Source organism: Chiroxiphia lanceolata, chromosome 5, assembly GCF_009829145.1.
Source record: "Chiroxiphia lanceolata isolate bChiLan1 chromosome 5, bChiLan1.pri, whole genome shotgun sequence".
Lineage (NCBI taxonomy): Eukaryota > Metazoa > Chordata > Aves > Passeriformes > Pipridae > Chiroxiphia > Chiroxiphia lanceolata.
The window spans coordinates 40235026-40255151 of record NC_045641.1 but is presented as its reverse complement, the minus strand read 5'-3'; the positions used below and the strand labels follow the sequence as shown (position 1 = coordinate 40255151).

At 40.1% G+C, this 20126-nt stretch overlaps 1 protein-coding gene across 1 annotated transcript; it reads right to left on the bottom strand.

Moving 5' to 3' along the window:
- Positions 1-2948: 2948 nt before the first annotated feature.
- On the bottom strand, positions 2949-6624 carry RPS16 (ribosomal protein S16). The gene is made up of 5 exons (XM_032688073.1): positions 6467-6624; positions 5696-5797; positions 4899-4995; positions 3271-3318; positions 2949-3144 (listed from the first exon to the last, which is right to left on the bottom strand). The coding sequence occupies exons 1-5, from the start codon at positions 6512-6514 to the stop codon at positions 2999-3001; spliced, it is 441 nt and encodes a 146-aa protein (XP_032543964.1). The 5' UTR covers positions 6515-6624; the 3' UTR covers positions 2949-2998.
- Positions 6625-20126: the final 13502 nt, after the last annotated feature.

Below are 20126 nucleotides of genomic sequence, written 5' to 3'. Positions count from 1 at the left end.
TCTTTTGGAAGGAGACAAGCACAAGACAGAACACACTTGTCCTCACTTTAAAAATGCTAGTGTTACATCTTTAAGTTACAGATTTCTCTTTAAAAATAAAATTTAAACATTTCAGTATTTATATATTTGTATATTACAGACAAAATTAATTTTCTCCAAATTTTCCAACATGACATTTGAGAGGACTTAAATTTATATACAGGTCACACTGTTTATCAAGATTATTAACAGTGGGTGAAAAAATAACTGCCTTCCATGCCATGGACATAAGCTTGCCCTGGTTTTGAACTGGATCCACTGTCGTTAACAAAACTTGGTATTTTCAATGAAGAATTCAATTGAGACCACATTTTATTGTGCACACCTGATCTTCCTAAGGATTAGCATTGGTGAAACTAATGAAAGAGCTGGATGATAGGAGGTCAGGAACATTTCTTTTTTTTCCCCCGAGAATCACGTCCACAGCTGCTCAAGATCTTCACTAAGGGTTTGAAGATCAAACAGGTTTCCTCCTTACACCTTCAAATTTCACAGTGGTTCTGTTTCCTCAATGAAGTTAAGCCCTCTAGTGGGTGATCAGTAAGAAACCTCTTAGGATAAAAATGTTCAGCCACCCAGGCAGACAGCAGCCTAATTCCACAAACATTTCTCATTTAGAAAGCAAGTGTATAGGAATGATATCACTGTACACGATTAACGGGGCATTTTTATGGGATCAGAGTTCAGTTCAGAAAGCATTTGTATTATGCTAAGAGTCTTCTGGTTGAAGAAATGACATGCAGATATCATCTCTGGATATATTAGTAGCAATGCAAGTTTTATTTTCAGCCTTTCTTTAAAAGAACAGCAAAACAAAAATCCACAATTGTTCAACCTGTTCTGTGGGCAGAAAAATGGATCCATCAGGTTTCTTCTAACTGTGAAATCCACCCTGAAGGTTACTGGCATCCGGTATTGCATCTCCCCCTGCCTCCCTGATTTTCACACACTGCAACTTTGCATCATATCTTTTCTCCTCCATTCCACTAATATAACAGCTAGGCAAGAATCAGTTTTGGACTAGCCTCAGATGTGCCAACTGGCAGGCCAGTACATGTTTCCTAAGCAATGAGTGAACCACTGCTTTTCAGTCATCACACGAGCCAAACAACTAAAAAGCTTATTTTTCCTCCGCTGAAGCTAATTACCATCTATCAAGATGCCAGTTCTCACAAAACTCACAGGAATTCAAGCAATCAAATTCTAAGTTAGGTCTGCATAGCATCTTTTCCTTGGAAAGCCAGGCTAGAAGACAGAGCATTGCAGTTTTCAGCAGCCCAAAAGCTTAGAGTGCAGAAAGTGAGGACTGAGAAAAGCAGACCACACATCTTGCCAGAGACAGCTTGAGTCTGGAATAGAATATCTCATTTATTTAGTGTAAAACCAAAAAATTCTTGTGTGTAACTTGGTGATAGAACATACAACAGTCCCCTCCACTTCAATACGAGCATTCTACTTCTATTCGGGTCATGGAATGCAGTTATTTTGTGGCAGACACTGACAGCTAAAATGGGAGATGGATGGAGAATTCCTTTTCAGAAGGCATTTGTTCAAGTTACATGTTTAACTCTTGAATAACTACACTTCAGTAAGGATGCCTTTAATACTTTTTTACCAAAAAAGCAGACATCATGACAAATGATAACATTTATAAAAAGCCACAAGCACCTGTTTTCCCAAACTAGAGCAAAAGGGCAGAATTTTACTATTCTTTCCACTTCCCCAACCTAACCCACAAAGGAAGCTGGTTTAACTTTGTGTTGACTTGAGTATGCTGAAATAACCTCCCATTAAGTAAATGAGAGAAATACCATGCTGAGAAAGCCCAATTAAAAAAAAATCTCAAGTAACAAGGTGTTCCTATGACAATTTCAGTATTGACACAAAAACTCAACTACCAGGCTTAGAGAGCAATACAGCAGTTGGGCTCCGAGTGTCTTGGTCTCCAGTTTTTTTCAGTTCCTCTCCAAACTGGTTTTTAAACAGGAAACAGCTCAGGGGTGTGGCCATACCTGTTGGGTCAGCTTGTATCCAAGTCCTCACTCCATTACCTGCAACTCTTCTAAAGGACCATGAGCCTTTTCAACAGTCTCTTGTTGGTATATCCCATATCTACTCAAAACTCTGGTTTTTTGTCCCTGGATCAATGGAAGAGAAACTGAAACTTCACCAACACTTCATACACACATCCTCTAGCTAGATTTCTGAAAATTGTCATATTTTCAACTCTACTTTTTTCCCCCCCTTTTTAAGGCCTTCAAATTGCCTCACCCAACTCATAACAAGCAGTTTTCTGACTTGCAAAGAGATTTTCCTTTTTTAATAAAATTACTTAATGTTCATCACCACATCTACATCCCTGTGCTTGTACCGTGTGAACATGTGCTTGAAGGATGAATCATTCAGACCCAATCTTGCAACACAAAATTCTTGTTTCACATTTACTAAAGACTACTTTTGAACCGAATACATGGGGCTTGTTATTTTAAGTTTCCTACATTTAGACATACCAAGCTAGAAAACTTTGTACTATCTGGTAATGCAAGAGCTTAACAAACCTCCGTCCCCTGCCCCAGGTAATTACTTTGGTTTTGACGTTAATTTGTACCAGAAATGTGAAGATTGAACTCTGCTTTCATGAGCCACTATGTTGCTTCATGTACCTGTAAAACCTAGGATATCATATCCTATATGTTCCGATAACCACACACTGATCAACATGAGAAAGGTTTTCTTTATTCCCAAGACCCTACCTATCCAGACTTATTATGAATGGATAAAAGAGAACTGCTATCAGTTCTCTGATTTTACTTTAATACCTATCAATTTGTGTATTAATTTCAAGTTAACAGTGGAGGAAAAAAAAAATCTATTTACCCACACAGAAAAACACAATTTAGCAACACAAAAATTATCAAATTCTTTATGTTTATTGACTTCTCATGACAGTAAAACAATTTTAACGGTAAGACTTCTGGTAGCGTGCACGAGCACCAGGTCCTCCAAATTTCTTGGATTCGCAACGGCGAGGATCTGCAACCAGTAGAGTCCTATCATACTGGATTAGAATATCCTTGATCTCTTTCTTGGAAGCTTCATCAACATCTGTTTAAAAAAATCATCAGTTTAAGCAGTTTCACATGGAACATCAATATTAACACTTTTTGCAATCAAACTACCAAAAGCCATACGTTTTCACTTAAAGCTAATACAACAGTCAAAATTACTTACATTTCTGATAGTAAGCCACCAAAGCTTTGGAAATAGCTTGACGGATAGCTGTTAAAAAAAGGTAAAGGATTAGTAAGGATTGCAAATCTATTTAAAATTTAAATACATGGTTCCAGTTATCTGAGAAACTTGCTATCTTGTTTTCTGCCAATTTGTCCTTTCCCTCCCTAATACTCCACGTGACCTTTACTTTGGCAAATCTGAAGAAACTTGTGTCAAGAGGCCACCCACAGTTCATCTGTGACTTGACAACTGCCAGCTAACCAAGAAATTGCACAAGGGCAGTTTGATCACCTTATCTCCCCAGTACTAACATAGATACATCTCCTGATGGACAGTTCTTTGCAATGTCTATACTTTTCAACAAGGACAAAACTGAGCAGTGTGTTGAAAGACTAAGGAGGCAAAACGGACAACACGAGGGTATGAGTGCTAGCACATGTCATGAACAAACCCCTATAGCACAGTAACCAGAACTCAAACCAGAAGCAGAGGACTTAACTGTCAAGATGTTGTTACACTGTTATTTGTCAAACCATCAACATCAGGATTCTGATAAAAATATGAATGGTCTGAAAAACAAATGTGATCAACCTTAAGCCTGAGACTTGCCTCTGCCCTTTATGCAGTCTCAGCTCCACTTCACTACCCTATATTCAAACTAAAAGAGCAGAACAAATCTATTATTTGCAAAGATGAACTTTTATCAACAGCTAATGCAAGTATATTCTCAACCTTCTCTGCAAGGGTAAAACTGCCTTGCTTTGCTTATCGGCTGAAAGATGCTTCTGAACTACACGGAAATCCAGAATTAAGATTTAATTTCTAATGATAAACATCATTCCTCCCCTCCCAAAATCCTTGTGCTCAGCTGCATTTGAACTGCCCTGTCACACTGCGCCATGTAAAGATAGTTTCCTCACATTTCCTCAAAACTTCATCAATTTATTTCACTCACTTTACTCTAGATGTTACAGCTTTGCACACAAAACATAACTAATAAGCCCTTATGAAAAACTACATTTGTGCAGTGGAAAAAGAAACAGAACATCGAGTTTGGCAAGTCACTATTCTGAACTCAGCCTCTTAAGCATATGACCACATCGGGTCTGGCTGAGACGGAGGTGATTTTCCTGTGACAGCTCTCACATGGTGCATACTCTGGCTACAGCTGAGCGGCGCTCCCACAGCATCAAGGCTGAGCCTCCAACATTGCCCCCCACCACTACACTGGGACAGGCCAAGATCTTGGAGGGAACACAGCCAGGACAGCTGACCCAAAGGGATATTCCATACCATAGGACGTCTGGTCAGCAATAAAAGCAAAGAGGAAAGAGAAGCGACTGCTACAGGTATTGAGGCCGTACTTCCCGGGAAGTGACTGAACATCACCTCCTCATGGAAGCCTTTTGTTTTCCTTCCTTCCATCCAGAGCTTTTGCTATCGTTTCATTCAACTGCCTTCATCTTGACCCACAGGTCTTTTTTATCTTATTTTCTCCCCTTCCCCATCCAGACAAGGAGAATGACAGAGCAGCTTGGTGGGCTCCCGGCATCCAGCCAGCGCCAACTCACTAGAATGGTTTAACCCAATCTACTCCACACCAGATATCCCACCAAAAATCGTACCATAGATTTGTGCTACATGGCCACCACCCTTCACACGGACTCTGATGTCAACACCAGCAAACCTTTCCTTCCCCAGGAGGAGGACGGGTTCAAGCAGCTGGGAAGCAAAACACAAAGAGTATTCATTTGTGATCAGGACGGGAGCTTGCAGTGCATTTACAAAATGTGACGTTATTGAATACTCCGAAAAATGGAGCCTTTATTTTAGAAGCACGCATATAGATTAACTACACCTCCTGCAGAGTTCTTTGACATCTACCAGTGCTGTCATAAGATAAATAAATTCAAGACTTCAATAAATATAAGTTTCAAATATCTTAATAGCAAAACATATGGAAATTAAGAGCAAGGGAATAGTTTAAGTAGAATGCCATAATTACATACAAAAAATAAATCAAGTTTATAAAAACTGAAAACCTGAAATGATTTGTTGGTAGTTTTCTTCACTGTTTATTACACTTTATCTAGCCAGCTTTAGATTCTCTCAGCAGTGCTGAGCAGGCACTTCATAAAGTTCTAAACAACCTTTTCAAAAGGAGAGCTTTAAGCCATTTAAAAATGCAGAACTGCAGAAAATACTTCACGTAATTACACTGACGTATGTTAGTTCAGCAAAAACCCCAAATCACAGAAATGCAGTTTTCTAAATTTTCATAAGAGTATCTACATTTTAGGTAATCAAGTAACAACCAAAAATTCAGTACTGTCAGCAATTCATCTCCATTGTCAAGTAAGAAGGTGTATAAAGGTATTTTAACACCCAAGGGGAGAAAGGCAGAGACTGTGTGGGTGCTTACTTTATACTGCAGAGTTCTGGGCTCAATCATTTCCAGAGGTCTTCCATTCACTTTAATGAGGCCATTCCCTCTCTTGCAGTGGGCAACAGCTGTAGCGGTTTTCTAAAAATACGAATATGTATTAGTACAGCATTTCATTTTTGCACAAACACTGTGAACTTTTACTTAAGCTTAAAATCTAATAGTCTTAGTCCAATGCCCAAAATTACCACTTTGCACTAAACAAAACAATACCACTACTTACACTTTCAGGTACTGACATTAAAGGAGAGTCTTAATAAAAGTGTGCTTGTAGTTCCAAGATGTAGCTGTATACAAAGCAAACACTCTCTCCCTTCTGTAACACCGTGTGTGGGTCATTTCCTCACAAGAACACGTTACCCTGAATTTTTCGAGACGCTAGATTCCAGCAGTGAGAACTTTACCCTCCCGCCACCACCTCACAACGTGGCCCTCGGACACCGGCACTGACAAGCCAGGCCCCTGTGACTTGCAGACGGCAGCGGCGGCCGCTCCCGAGGTCTGGAGAGAGAGACCCCAGAACCACTCCCTCGAGAGGAAACCCCCTCCGCCCCCCTAATTCCGCCCCGGGCACAGGCCGCGCTTCGGCACCCCCGGAGCACGACACGTGGGCTGCAAGCGGGCCCAGCCCCGCCGCACGGCCCCGGCGAGACGCTGCGGCCGAGACACTCCGAGCGCGAACGGCCCGAGGGCGCGGCCCGGCCCGGGAGAGGGGAACACGCGGTGCGGGCCGCCGTGCCCGCGCCTCACCTTCCGCCCGAAGACCTGGACGCTCTGCAGGGGGCCCTTGGCTGGCATGGCTGCTCCTACAAGAGAGAGGGAGAGAACGAGGTCAGCGCCGCCGAGAGCCGAGCTGGAAGCGGCGCGGCCGGAGCGGCGCGGACACACACCCGGACTCGGCGGCGGCGGCTGCGCGGAAAGGCCGTGCGGGGCTGCCCGGCCCGCCAGCAGGGGCGCGTGCCGCAAAGCGCAATGCCGTAACTTCCACCAGTGCGACAAAACACGCACCCTCCTGTGCCCCGCCTGGCACGCTTTGCGGCAGCGCCGCCCCGCCCGCGCCGCTGTGGCCCCGCCCCTCTCACGTGGCGACAGGGCGGGCCGGGGGGGGGGGGCTAGGGGCGGCCCCGACGGGAGCAGGACCGGGAACGGGAATGGGAGCGTGCCTCAGCCGGGGCTGAGCTCTGGGCCCGAGCCTGGGCCAGCCCTACTGCCCTGCTCCCACCGGGCAGCACGGGCTGCAGGTCCCGCCCCCCGCACGGCCGGGACGCGTGAGCGAGCGGCAGCCGGAGCAGCACGGCCAGGGCTCAGCGGGGGAGGCCACTCCCTGCCCGAGCTTTGACTGGGATTACAGCAGTTTGAAAGAGTTCTTGCAAGAGATAGAGAGGATCTGCAGCCTGAGAGAGCTCTTTCTGTTCGGTGACCCGGTCACAAAGCAGAGGCTAGGTGGGCTTCTGCTGTAAAGAGAACCAATGATGCCCCACCTGAAAGGCTCACAGTCACTCTTTGAACGTCCTTGAGATGCAACAATACAAACTACATAGCTTTTACAGTTTTAAAGTCTGGTGAAATGGTAGAGAAGATGAAGCATTAAACCCTGTATTCTCCTCTAGCACTGAACACTGAGGCCCATTTGGGCAGTGCCTTATACCCACTTAAATATTCAGCAACTGTTATAAGATTAACTCAAGGAATTCTCCTTATATTCAGCACATTCAGGGAGCCTCATCAAATTTAGCTTCTACCTCTGTTTCTTCTTGTTTAATATGTCATAAAACATGGAATTGCAGTCACTTCCAGACTGAAAATATTTTACTTCTAATGCTTTAGTATTTAGTATGCGACATTTTCTAGAAGGACAAAAGCAGAATCTGTTGATGAAGCAAGGTCATGCTTCTTAGATATTTTAAATGATAGAGGTTTAAATTACTGTGATGAATTAGAAAGTTGAATTCTCAAATGAAACAATCAGTTCCTTTGTCTTTGGACAGGATTTTAAATACTGAACATTAGTCATCAGTCATGTGAGGAATTAAACAAGCACTTAGCTTTATGCAATTTGAGTGATTAGTTCTATTCAAGAGAATAGTACTGTGCAGAACATGTAAGATTTAGCACATCTCAAACCCTCAATTGTACAAAGCTTTAACATGTGATCCAAAAAGTGATTTATTTTTTTAAGGCTGTTTCCTAAGGACCAGTGTTTATGCAGTCACACGTGTCTATCATCCAGTCTTTCCCCATCATCGGAGAAAGCGGAATGGTCACCTCCTTGTTGGCCAATTTCAGATAGTTTTCACAGATGAACGAACATTTCAGAAACAATTTAGCTTGTACACATTTGGTGAAAATAGGTGGCCCCGTATAAGAGATTTTTAACTTGCACAATGAAAGTGACTGCAGGAGCTGAAATATTAAGACATTATAAACCCTTTATCTAGGTGAGAAAGAGAAAGTATAATTCCTAATTAACCCAGTTAGACAAAAACATTCAGCTAAGACTTATGATCAACCCAAAGGTGAACCATTAGTAACTGAGTTTTGTTGGGTGTTTATGGCACTTTTAAAGCAAAAGAAAGCAAATCTAAATGTGTTCACTATGTGGGCATTATCTGAGGTCTGCTCCTGCAGACCTGTGTTTTAATATAAAGTATATCATTAAATAGGGTGTTTTCAAATGTGTAAAGCTTACATTTTGGGAGCATGCTTTCTTAGGCCCTTTAAAATTCATCCTCATTTGGGTGTTCATCTGCTGCATGCTCTTCCTGGAACTAAAAGCAATCATCCTAGAGGAGCCTGTGTGTAAAAACGGGGATATGCCTACATACATATATCTTTCTGTCTTCTATTTTCAAAATAAGAAGATAACCAACATATAGTAGTAGTGTTACATGGAAAATAAAGGCTTTACCCTGCTTGTTCCCTTTGCTTTCTAGCATAAAAACAGGAATAGGAGCTAAAAGGTATTTAGAAATCATGTAGCACGGAAATTAGTCTGTAACATTGTAAGAGTGAATTAGGTCATAAATATCACTGTACAAAAGAGACAAAAAGAAAGGTACCAGAATGGAAAAAAACCCTCACGTAAGATACTATACTTTTAACAAAAAGTCCAAGCATTAACAATATCCCTATTTAGTTTTGCTGAGCATAGAGTACTTCAAAATGGTAATGTACCTCAGATTTCAAAAGGAATACATGGTAAGAATTTCCAAGCACCACCTACAAACTCTTCTGTACGCTTCCTTTTTATTTGTGAAATAATTGCACCTGTGTAATGTAAGCATTTGCTTGGTGGCCTTTTTTTAACCTTATTTTGCACCAGTGTGAAGAGTTATACAGCGCATAATGCAGTGAATAATTAGGCCCAGAGAAATTAAAGTGTGTTTACTGGTAAACCACTATTAGCAGAAAGAGCATCTCATTAAAAAGCTGGCAGGTTTGTACCCATCTAGATAGGGCATTTTCATTATTTCCTAACAGAAGAATAACTGCTTGGATTTTACTCAAGTGTAAGTCCTTCATTTCGCAGTGATTCTGCATTCTACTAACAGATGATCTGTTGCGTATCTTTGTAGCAACAAGTATCTTAAAACTACTAAATCTTTTACATGGGCATCTAGTAAGGCTTTCAGGGATTGAGAATCTCACTGCCTGACCTCCTCCACTGGAGCTGCTTTGATCTTATTGCAGGCTGTGATGTAAGATGCTGCTGAGACCTGCTCATCTCCCACAGACCAGCCACATGCACTGTTGCTCTCTCAGCTTTCTGGGAGCAGCAGGGGTATGGCAGCAGGGCATGGCACTGTAAGGGAATGTCACCAGCAATGTCTCCAACTGTTTCCTCAGTTTGTGACAGGAGCACAAACTTTGTGTAGGTAGCATGGCTCCATAGGGAGGAGGGCAGGAAGGGAATAGCAGGAGCTGGGCAAAGGTGAGCTAAGCAGAGTCAGTGAGCTGGGCTGAGCAGAGCAGCTAACAGAGGTCATTTGGAAATTTGCAACTATGGAGCATATGGAAAACTGCAGTACAAAACCTGTGTGTCAGTCCACTGCTCACCAATAGTCAGGCTGATGTAGTGCAACCCACAAATTTTAAATTTATATTTATTTGTTACTTGGATGCTAACAGCTTTTATTTGGCATCCCCATGCAGGAGTCAAACCTATTGAAGATTTTTGTGATTTATGTGTTTCTGTGGGGTGTTCTTTTTTGGGGGATTTTATGTAGTTTAGAATTTAAACCAGCAAGTAACTGGACTTCATGTGAAATCATGATGTTGGTTCTCCACTTGGATCTCATAATCTTTCAAATCAAATTCTCATGTAATTTCAAAAGGTAAACATTCAAAGAGGATGGCGTTTTAGCTTCCACTTAGCACAGAAGTATGTAGCTGCTGAGAGCATAAGGCAACAAAGAGTCAAGGTCAACATGTTAACAAGGCCAGCTGTAATGTGACTCTAAATTTCCTCCTATTTTAAAAGGAGAGAAAATGCTCTCGGTGTAAAAATAATGGGAGAATTAGTGAGATTATCTTCCTCGTGTATTATCTGAAACATTAATAGAAAGGTGAGAGCTATAGCAAAATACAGTCAGTTACTTCTACATATATTGTCTTAGAAAATAAAATTATTATGAAAGTAAAGGAGTATTCAGGAGAAATATGAAGAATATTCTTCTACATAGTCCATAATAATATTAAAAAAATCCACACTTTCTACCAAAATGTCCCAATTTGCATTTTTTTTTAGCAGAATGGATAATTTTAGCCAGGGAACAGATTTGTTCATATTTCATGCATGATAAACAAAGCATATTCTCTGAAGTTGTTACTTCTGATAGCAAAATCATCTCTAAACACTTTAGAAGGTAGTGTTAGTCGTGTACATTTTTGTATCTTTCGAAAATTAGTGGATTCCCTCACCGAGAATTTTGAAGTATTTCAGGAAAGAAGAGACTGATGTGCTTTTTTAATGGCAGCTCTTACATTCTGAAAGGTCTGGGATACCAGAATATACTGCTCATATTACATTTTGCAACTGATGCATGTTTGATGATAAAGTGTAATTAGCTAATGGATCCCATTATTTCTGAGGCTTGCTTTTCACAGATCATATTCATGCAGGCAGCAGCACAAGAGTTTTCTAAACTCAATTAGTGCAAGAATGCTGTGGCCAATGGAAAAATGTTTGATGCATGCCAGAAACAAATCTTCCCAGCTCTTGGAATTATGTTCTGAAAACAAATAAGGATCATACAAGATTTTCATAGCCATAAATATTTTTTTCCTAAGAAAATATTTAAAATCTAAAGCAAAATTTTTTATGTAATTATCCTTCTCTAAGGAAGCTTTATAGCATAAGCTCTAAAACATAAGGATATGGATTATCCTGACTGGTGTGAATACTGAATCCCATTTGCAGGTTATAAATGTTAATGTCACACTGAGATTGAAAACACAAGCCAATTTGTAATGTAGAGATCGACACAGTGATAGGCTTGTTCACACTGAAATTCAATGCATGGAAATAATTAGCAATACAATCGTTAACTCAGGACCCGGGTTTAGCATTGCTACTTGGGAAAAATCACAATTAATGATTGTCTTGACTTTCATTTTGAATGAATAGGCTAGCTCTCTCAGTACAATAAATAAAAGAAATACAAAGCCCATCTTGTATCTGAACATACAGACAGACATTAAGGCTCATTGTTTTAGCTCTGTTACCTGGCTTGTTGCTGAAGTCTGAAAAAAATGATGAATTAAATGTGCAACTAGCATCCTATTTACAGTGGCTGGAAATAAGTATTATCAATTAACATAATTCAGCTGGAAAGTTATAGCTCGTTTTAGAATCTGTCCCTGTATTAAACGCTAATATCTAATGATCTAGGACTTAGTCTTGGAATAGGACTTCATCTGTCCTTTTGCAACATACAAGGCTTTAGTGAAATCTGTTGATTAGAATTACTTAAAAACTCTTCTCCTGTACATTCACAGAAGCTGCTCTTAAGTATGTGTGCGTGAGCTCACGCACTCACACTTGTGTATGTCAACAGTAATCAAAACTGTAAGAAGCTGACCAGGCAACAGCCCAGTACCTCCAAGCTACACAAATAAGCTAAGAAGTAAATAGAAGCACGTAATGAAAACATTTTTTTTTTTTTTTTTTTTAGAACAGAACGGCATCTCCAAGCTTCCTGCTGTATTTTGCTGCCCCTGGAGGGTGCTTCTCAGTTTAGTTCCCATTTTTAGAAACTAAACACAGCAGGGTCCAGTGGGATCCAGCTGCCCTCTCTCAACTCTTATGCAGAGAGAGAAGTCCTGGGTCTTAGCTTCCACAGAGATACTCTCTAGTTTTTTATGTTAAAGAATATGGGGAAGAGTGACCATAGAAAGGGACACCTATTTGCACCTAAAATACAGGCTTTTTGCCCCAGTTGGCTTAGTTATGTTAAATTGCAAATACGGCACTGCACTCCATGATCTGTAGGTCTACATTTCTCTTTAAATCACACTTTTGATGTAATACAGAAAGTTACTGACTTCTAGGTAGATTAAAGGTGCATTAGTGTTGAAAAAGACTTAAATATGCACACTCTTACTTTGCTGAAACATCAATCATGGTGGTTCAGAGCAGAAAGAGATAGGTTTCTGTGAAGTTATATTAATCTCTACTGAGGTAATTTCTATTCCTGATTTTGAATCTGTTTGTTGTTTCAAGTGAAACATTTTCCATTGCCTGTGGTAAGAGAGCAGATTAGGCAGAAGTATCAGAGCTTGTGAACTGTTGTGTATTTACTGACCTACCAGAGAACTGAGACATTTTCTCTAGAAACTGGAGCAGTTGAATTCTAAAGGAGAATGACTCTTTTGGTAGAGCTTTGTAAGGGCTCCAAATGGAAAATCTTGTGTTTATTAAGCAGAGAGAGCGAGAAGAAATGTAATGACTATCCAGCTTGTAGAATTAAGGGAAAATAATAACACATTCACACAGGGGCTGAAAACAGCTAGGTTATCTGGATGCTGCATGCTGTCAGGCATCGTAGAATTGACAAACCCAGAAGAGTACCTGTCTGGTATAGGGTCTTGAATTGAAAGCCCTGTTACATGTTAATAGCTGATGCATTTTAAAGTAATCTATCCACCTTCACCTAACCCTTTGTTCAGTGACAGCAGAGAAGAAGTCATAGAGTCTGGTATGTCCAAATGACTCTTCTGTAGTTCTTTCCACACTGTTCCCAGAGAATCTAGCCCGTAATATCTACACACTAGGAGATCTGCACAGTTCACAGAAACACAAACACAGGCAGTATTACAACACACGTATTAAAATGACATTTTTTTACAAGATCAAAAACAGATAGAAAAAATAAAGGGCTGTGGGAAAGATTTTACCAAATAGAATGTCTGTGGAGGCTTGATCATATGTGGGCCTGTGAATAACACTCAGGAGACTATAAACTTTAGATAAACCAGATGGTTAGACAGCAAACCAGATGCTTTTATTTATGCAGACAAAGTTCACATTTTGCAAGGTACTTTATTCTTCTAGAGAAGGTTTCATACACAAAGTAAGAGAATTATATACCTGTCGTATAATGATGGACTGGAACATTCATACAAATTAAGTCTCATCCAGTAGTCTGTTCTTTCGATAGAAATACTATCATAATTGCATCACTGGAATACTCTTAATCATGGGGTTTCTTCTTTTTATTCCAGTAGCATTCAAAGGCTTTAGTGAGGATTATGAGCAGCTTTTGTTATGTCATAAAATTGCATTCAGTCCTTGCTCAGAAGAATTTAAGTGTAAGAAAGACAAAATGTAACACAGGAGTTGAGCAATGGTAGAGGAAAATAAGAGAAAGACTATAGGCTGTTACTGGTGGGTTTCAACTAGAAACTAACTCTCTGTTTCAGTATCTACGCAGTTAACCACACTGATCTTCTAGTGCTTTGGTTTTAGTTTTACTGCAAACTCAGAAAGTACATTGTCTTAACTATAAAATATATGCATATCACTTTTCCTTCTCTCACAGAAACTGCTTCATCAAAAACTTTTAAAATGCCCTGTTTTGTGAATTGTCATCTGCACTCATTCGGCTGTGCTTAAGCCGCTCCAAGAAACTGTTGCCCCTGTCTGGTGGGAGTCAGTTTTCTGAGAGCATGGCAAACAATAGCTGTATTCTAGATTATGTTCAATGTAAAGTCAACATCTTAGGCTAAAAATCTTAGGCCCTACTGCTCAGGCAGTAGCCTCAAGGAACACAGCAGTCATAGCAACTGATTGTCTGTAATGTCTTAACTTTTTTTGAGTGGTTTTGATTGCCATAATTTCACAGGAGCTTTTGACCCTTTTATTTATTTACTGGTGATACTACCTATTGCTTCTTGATCATCTTAAAAAAAAGTATTTCTGGACACGTGTATTTCCATGATTTTAACACAGGTATGGCATAGTGACACAAATTGTAATTCGCAGATTAAGGAGCAGAAGAAATTGGTTTGATGACTTTCCTAATGTAGTTTAAAAATAATAGATGCATGAACTTTTATCACCTATTCCTTTAGAAGAATCAGACCTAAATTGTGAACACCTATTCAACAGAGATTGTTCTGGACCCTCTTCCTATTTACATTCATTCAACTTTCAGCTTTTCTGAAAATTTTGTCTTATCCATATCCTTATTCAGCTGTTGGTTTTACAAGGTGTTCTTTAAGGGTTATGACTGCTCAGTAGAGCTATGGAGATTCAGAAAAAAGAGCACACAAAATATTTTACTGGTAGCAAAAGCATCAGACTGATCTAAACTTTAGAAAGATCACCTCCTGATTTTTCCTGGGAATTATTATCTTTCCAAAATAAATATAATCCTAGCATTGCATCAATAAACTACAACAAAAGGAAAATATTTATTTTTAAAAATTAAAACTGCTTAATTAATTTTATATTAATCAAAATCAAGGAAAAAATACAGTATCTCAACATGAGAAAGAACTGAGCTGGAAAAAAAAATCAGGATACATTAACATAGAAATTATAGTTCCCCTACAGAACAGGAGAGCCATAGAGCCATATGCATTCAAATTGTAAAATAAAGTAAGTAGGATTTTCCTCTAGTTACTGAATCCAGACATTGAATGAACACTGGAGAAATAATAATGCCTTGCCAAAGCAAGACACCTCTAACAGTGTGAGATATGCATGCTTTGCACATGGCCCTTCATGCTCTAACATGCACCTTAGATGTTGTTTCACTTTGGTAGGTCAGATGATGCTTTGGGCTCCATGGAATCCCTGAGTTTGGCACGTTTCTTTGTAAGGAATAAAAATGCACGTATCAACCATGCAGTATCAACCAAAAATATTACAGCAGTGAGCAATAATCCTCCCACAGTGGTCATCATTGCACCTTGAATACTGTGTTCGGTTTTGGGCCCCTCACTACAAGAAAGACATTGAGGTGCTGGAGTGTGTCCAGAAAGGGCAATGAAGCTGGTGAAGGGTCTAGAGAATAAGTCCTATGAGGACTGGCTGAGGGAGATGGGGTTGTACTCTTCTCCCAAGTAACAAGCAATAGGACGAGAGGAAATGGCATCAAGTTTTGCCAGAGTGGTTAAAAGTGGATATTAGGAATATTCTTCACTGGAAAGGCTGTGAGACACTGGAAACAGGCTGCCCAGGGAAGTGGTGGAGTCACCATCCCTGGAGGTATTTAAAAAATGTGTAGATGTGGTGCTTAGGGACATGATTTAGTGTTGGACTTGGCAGTACTAGGTTTACAGTTGGACTCAATGATTTTAAAGGTCTTTTTCAACATGGATGATTCTGTGATTCCATGATTGTTGTCTCTCATCTTACATAGTGGAAGACACTCTTGATGCAAGCTTGAAAAGTCTTGTCAAATGAAGGAGTTTGGAGAATAATATAAGTATAGAAATGCAAACTCTGGTGATTTATACCCTTCAGTATAAATCAGTAGTTAGATGGGAAATAAACCCCAAATTTCAAAAATGTTTGAAATTTATATGGCATTTAGGTGCCTAACTCCACAAGGAATACAAAATCTCTGCCTTTAAGTTAACTGAGGAACCTGAGTTCTGTTTACAGAATGATATGGTTTATATCTAATTGAACGTTAATTGGATTAGACTTTTTAAAGTATCTAACTTTTAAAATTAGGACTTCTGTTCATTATAACTGGAAGTCTTTGGAACATCTATTTTCCATCTAGTATGTTGTCTGTATCAAGGGCAGTAGGCCTTTCTGTTCTAGGAATCCACTATTTTGTGGAGTCTGAAAACAAACAGGTCAAGTATCTCACAGATAGACTAGGGTTGTGCTTGGGAGAAATACAGCAGAGTATTAAGGACTTAAAGGATGTATTCCATTGGATTTCAATATGCTCTGAACTGTTATTCTTACATAAACACTTTTTTCCTTTTTTTTTTTTTTTTTTTTTTTTTTAGATTGGGGTTAAAGCTCTTCAAGTCTGTTTATTATGCATTCTGGACTCAGTTGCTAGTCATTTATTTTAAGAGTTAAAGTATTTTGAAAAAAAGTACCATATAATCTCTACCATGTAATTCCATTCTGTGGTCAACAGCATTTTAGATAGATAAACCACGAACATAAATTTTTCACAATCTTCCGTCATTCCCAAATCAGTTTAATAGTAATTATATATTTTTGCCACATCATATGGAGCTGATATAAATATTTTTTATCCACAGACAGCATCAGGTTTCAGATGTGTTGGTGTTCGATTTAATATATTTGGTGTTTATACCTTTTTAACTAAAATCATAGAAAACTTGAGATTTTCTGTGTTGCATTACTTTTTAAAATATCATTCATACAGTTCACATGAAATAGAAATAATAATCATGCTTTAATAAAATATTAAAATGTGATATAGTGATTTATCATTTTGAACATAATTTTCTGCAGTTAGTTGTATCTCACAAGCCTTTCAACAGCACAAAAAGTCAAACCATCATTTGTGCAAAAGAAAAAAAAGACCATCTCTGTGTGCTCTCAGGCTATGCATGCATGAATTTCCCCTATGCAGTGATCAAATCCTCTGAATACAAGGACTTAAACAAACAAACCAATAGTTGTGACTGAACATGCACAGAGTCCTTGCCTTCAGCATCAGGAGTTGCAGTTTAATTTAATGATTTAATTCAGTGCCTTTATTGATTGCTTGCAATGAGGCCATTTGGAAACTGTAGCAACTGAAATCTTGCTTTATATAAAGCAGCGTTAGTGCAAACTTGTCTGCTTAGAGCTTGAAATGCACATTTTATCTAAATTCTCTGTATTCCTGTTAATGTCGTCATGTTTGGATTTCAAATTTTGTTGGCATATGTTCCTAAGTAACAATGTGACAACTGTTCAATAGGTAGCTCTGGTCCAAACAATATAACTGCTCTAAAGGATGTATTGTTATTCTTTCCCAAACATCCAAAAGAAACAACCACTTAATGGGATGCTCTGAGAATCAGAAAGTAATCTCAAAATGCACTTTCTGTCTGCTATTCCTGCATTAACTCTTTGGAGGAAAGGCTGGGCAGAGGGTTAACTCAAGCTAAACTGTAAGGACCAATTGATGATTTCACATGTGCATAACCACCTAGTGATCAGACCTCCAGCCCTTCTATCTAATCTAGATTTGAGATCAGTTCACTTAAAGTGACCTTTGCAACTTCTGTCATGTTTGGAGCCCTATAGAAGTGCTCGTTATTGAAGGCTACCTCAAACACAACTGAAAACCACAGTCAATGATTTATTCAAGCCTTTTCCACTCCACATATGTATTCTTTCCATCTCTCCCCTCCTTGCTAATTCTCTCCTTAGCCTTTATCCCTTTTCCTCTCTTTACTTTATCAGAGAGTTGTGACAAACCTGGAACAAACTCAATGCTGATCTAAATGGGTGTTGGTAGGAGGAGATGGGGAGAGCAAAGCCAGCTAGTGTGCAGCCCAACCTAGCTGTGAGTGTCTGTGACATGGAAGGAGGATCACACTGGGTCAGCATTACTACCAGATGCCATGAGGGTGAATACTAGAGCTCCCATAGCTTCTCCATCACCACCTAGCAAAAGCTGCACCTCATACATAGTTGATAAGCTACAGTGAAGTGTGTTTGCACTAACTCAAATTTGTTGCTACTAAACCCTACTAAAGAATGACTAGAAATCAGCTGATTTACATTAGCTCCACAAACTCAAAAGTAATGCTTGAAAAAATACTGCAATACACTTCAATGTGGATCCCAAAAGCAATGCTTTTCAGGCTGACTTTGTCAAGAAGCAGGAGGAGTGGGGCAGCTCCTCGAGGTGGGATGAGCCGAGAGCTGAGGGTGACTGTAGCACAGGTAGTGCCTTACCAAACAGGCACCACCCCATGGAGGCTGAGCTGGGGGCTGGTGTTGGTGTCCATTTCACAATTTTATATTACTTTGTTTCTGCAAGCATGGCTTGCTTTTTTATTTGTCTGTTTCTGTGAAAATCCTACAAACCCTGCACACCACGTACTTATCTACCTTGAACTGTTGACAGTTAGTATAAAAATATTGTGAATTGATTCCCAAATCTTCATTCGTGAAGCCTAGCCATGACTGTGAATTGATTAACTCTTTGTGAGCTTCAGCCCTTTGAACTCCTTCATGGCTCCTCCAGTTGCTGCAGCTGGCAGTTTGAGCAGCACCACTCTAGCCAATAGTTTATATTATCAGCAAACTCCTTTGTTAAATTAAAAAAAAAAGTATTAACCTGGAAGTAATCAGGTATCTTCTTGAACATGAAGCCCCTTTTACTGAGATGTCTGCTGGCATTAAGATAACTGTAGAATTTATTAGTAGTGAAATTCGTCTCGAGAGGCCTCTACCACCCTAAAGTGTTTGCTGTCCTTTTCTCTTTAGGCATGTGTATTATCCGTGTCACCTCACAACCAAGAGGCTTGAAAGAAACAGTGGGGGGAGGGGAGAAAAGCTGTGGGGCTTCCAAAGGGGACCTGGTAAAGGACAAGCAGGCGATGAGAGGCAGAGCTGGTCTGAGCCCTCACCTACTGCTTGCCTTCACACCCCCATTAGATTCCTCCATTTGCAAATCATTGTGGATGCTTTTTTTTTTCCCCTTTTCCTGTGATTTGTTCTCAGAAGGTTGCTTCTGCTGCCCCAGGATAGTGGAAGGAAGCCCCAGCTACTCTGTGTTTTCCCTCCACCTTACAGCCCTGACAGAGCCCTGACTGTGCCAGCTTTACTTGCACACCAGGAGCTCCCTCTGCCCTCTTGTAAAGACAAGAGGAGGGGATTAGAAATCTCTCTTGAATACTAGAGCTCCCCATAGCTTCTCCATCACCACTAGCAAAAGCTGCACCTCATACATAGTTGATAAGCTACAGTGAAGTGTGTTGCACTAACTCCATTCCAAAACATGGAAACATGTGCCTTCCTGTACAAAGCTATACCCACTTCTCTGTTTAGGATACTTTAGCCCACGTATTAATGTTTTTCTGACACACACTTAAAAATAATGCGTGTCTTGTTTTGACACAATAATGATCCAGCTTCACTAGTTTGCTCGATCTGCTTTGTGGCACTCTAACAACGCAGAGCAACTGTAAAGCCTGCTTAATTGAGCAATTAAACTTTATGCCTGCTCTGCATCCTGAAGCAGTAAAAGGCAGCCAGAACGTACTGGGAATCTCGCCCAGTTGGAAAAACTAAGGAAGCACAAATACCCTCCTCAGACCAGCCCTCACCCCATGTGGAGAGGCTTAGCACAGCCTCTGGTCCAGCTGGGCTGCACAGGATCTCCAGATGACAGGCGTGTGCAGAAGTTAGGCAGAATTTACCTTTGTAGAAATGCAGACACAGCCCCTTCTTCTTTAAAAGGTACTTTTCATTAATTATAATGCAACTCCACTAAAGATAAGGGTGTTTGACATGTAACAAATTCCACCTTGATCTCATGAAACCCTTAGACCATGCGTGAGCAGAAGACCTCCTGAAATCGGTGGTGATGTTTATAGATCAAATCTTATTTTTCAGGATCACTACTGATGTAAAATTTTTTCTTTGCTTCTAGTAACCTATCTGGAAATAAAAGAATAACTTTACTGCTAGCAGTTTCATCACCATTTTGTTAGTCTTTCTTGGAGATTGTTGCAGTCACTAGTTTCTATATGAAAATAACAGAAGTAGCCCAAGCCCAGGAGGGCAGGACCAGGAGCATTGCTGATCCCAATCTCTGCTCTGAGCCTGCTTCTGACTCACTGGCTGACCTTGAACCAAAGTCTCAGGTCTGAGCACTACCTCTTTTGGGAAACTGAGGTCCAGTTTTGAAGCTTGCATTTTAGACCTACCCCTTCAAATGTTTTCTGTAACTATTTGCTTGAAACATCT

Bases quoted from the DNA above. Each gene is read 5' to 3' on its own strand.
- RPS16 (XM_032688073.1), bottom strand. From the start codon at position 6,514: ATGCCAGCCAAGGGCCCCCTGCAGAGCGTCCAGGTCTTCGGGCGGAAG. The intron at 3,319-4,898 runs GTACGATTTTTG...TTTTTTTAACAG, and splicing joins CCATGTAGCACAAATCTATG to CTATCCGTCAAGCTATTTCC. The intron at 3,145-3,270 runs GTAAGTAATTTT...TTTTTTAAACAG, and splicing joins GGTGGCTTACTATCAGAAAT to ATGTTGATGAAGCTTCCAAG.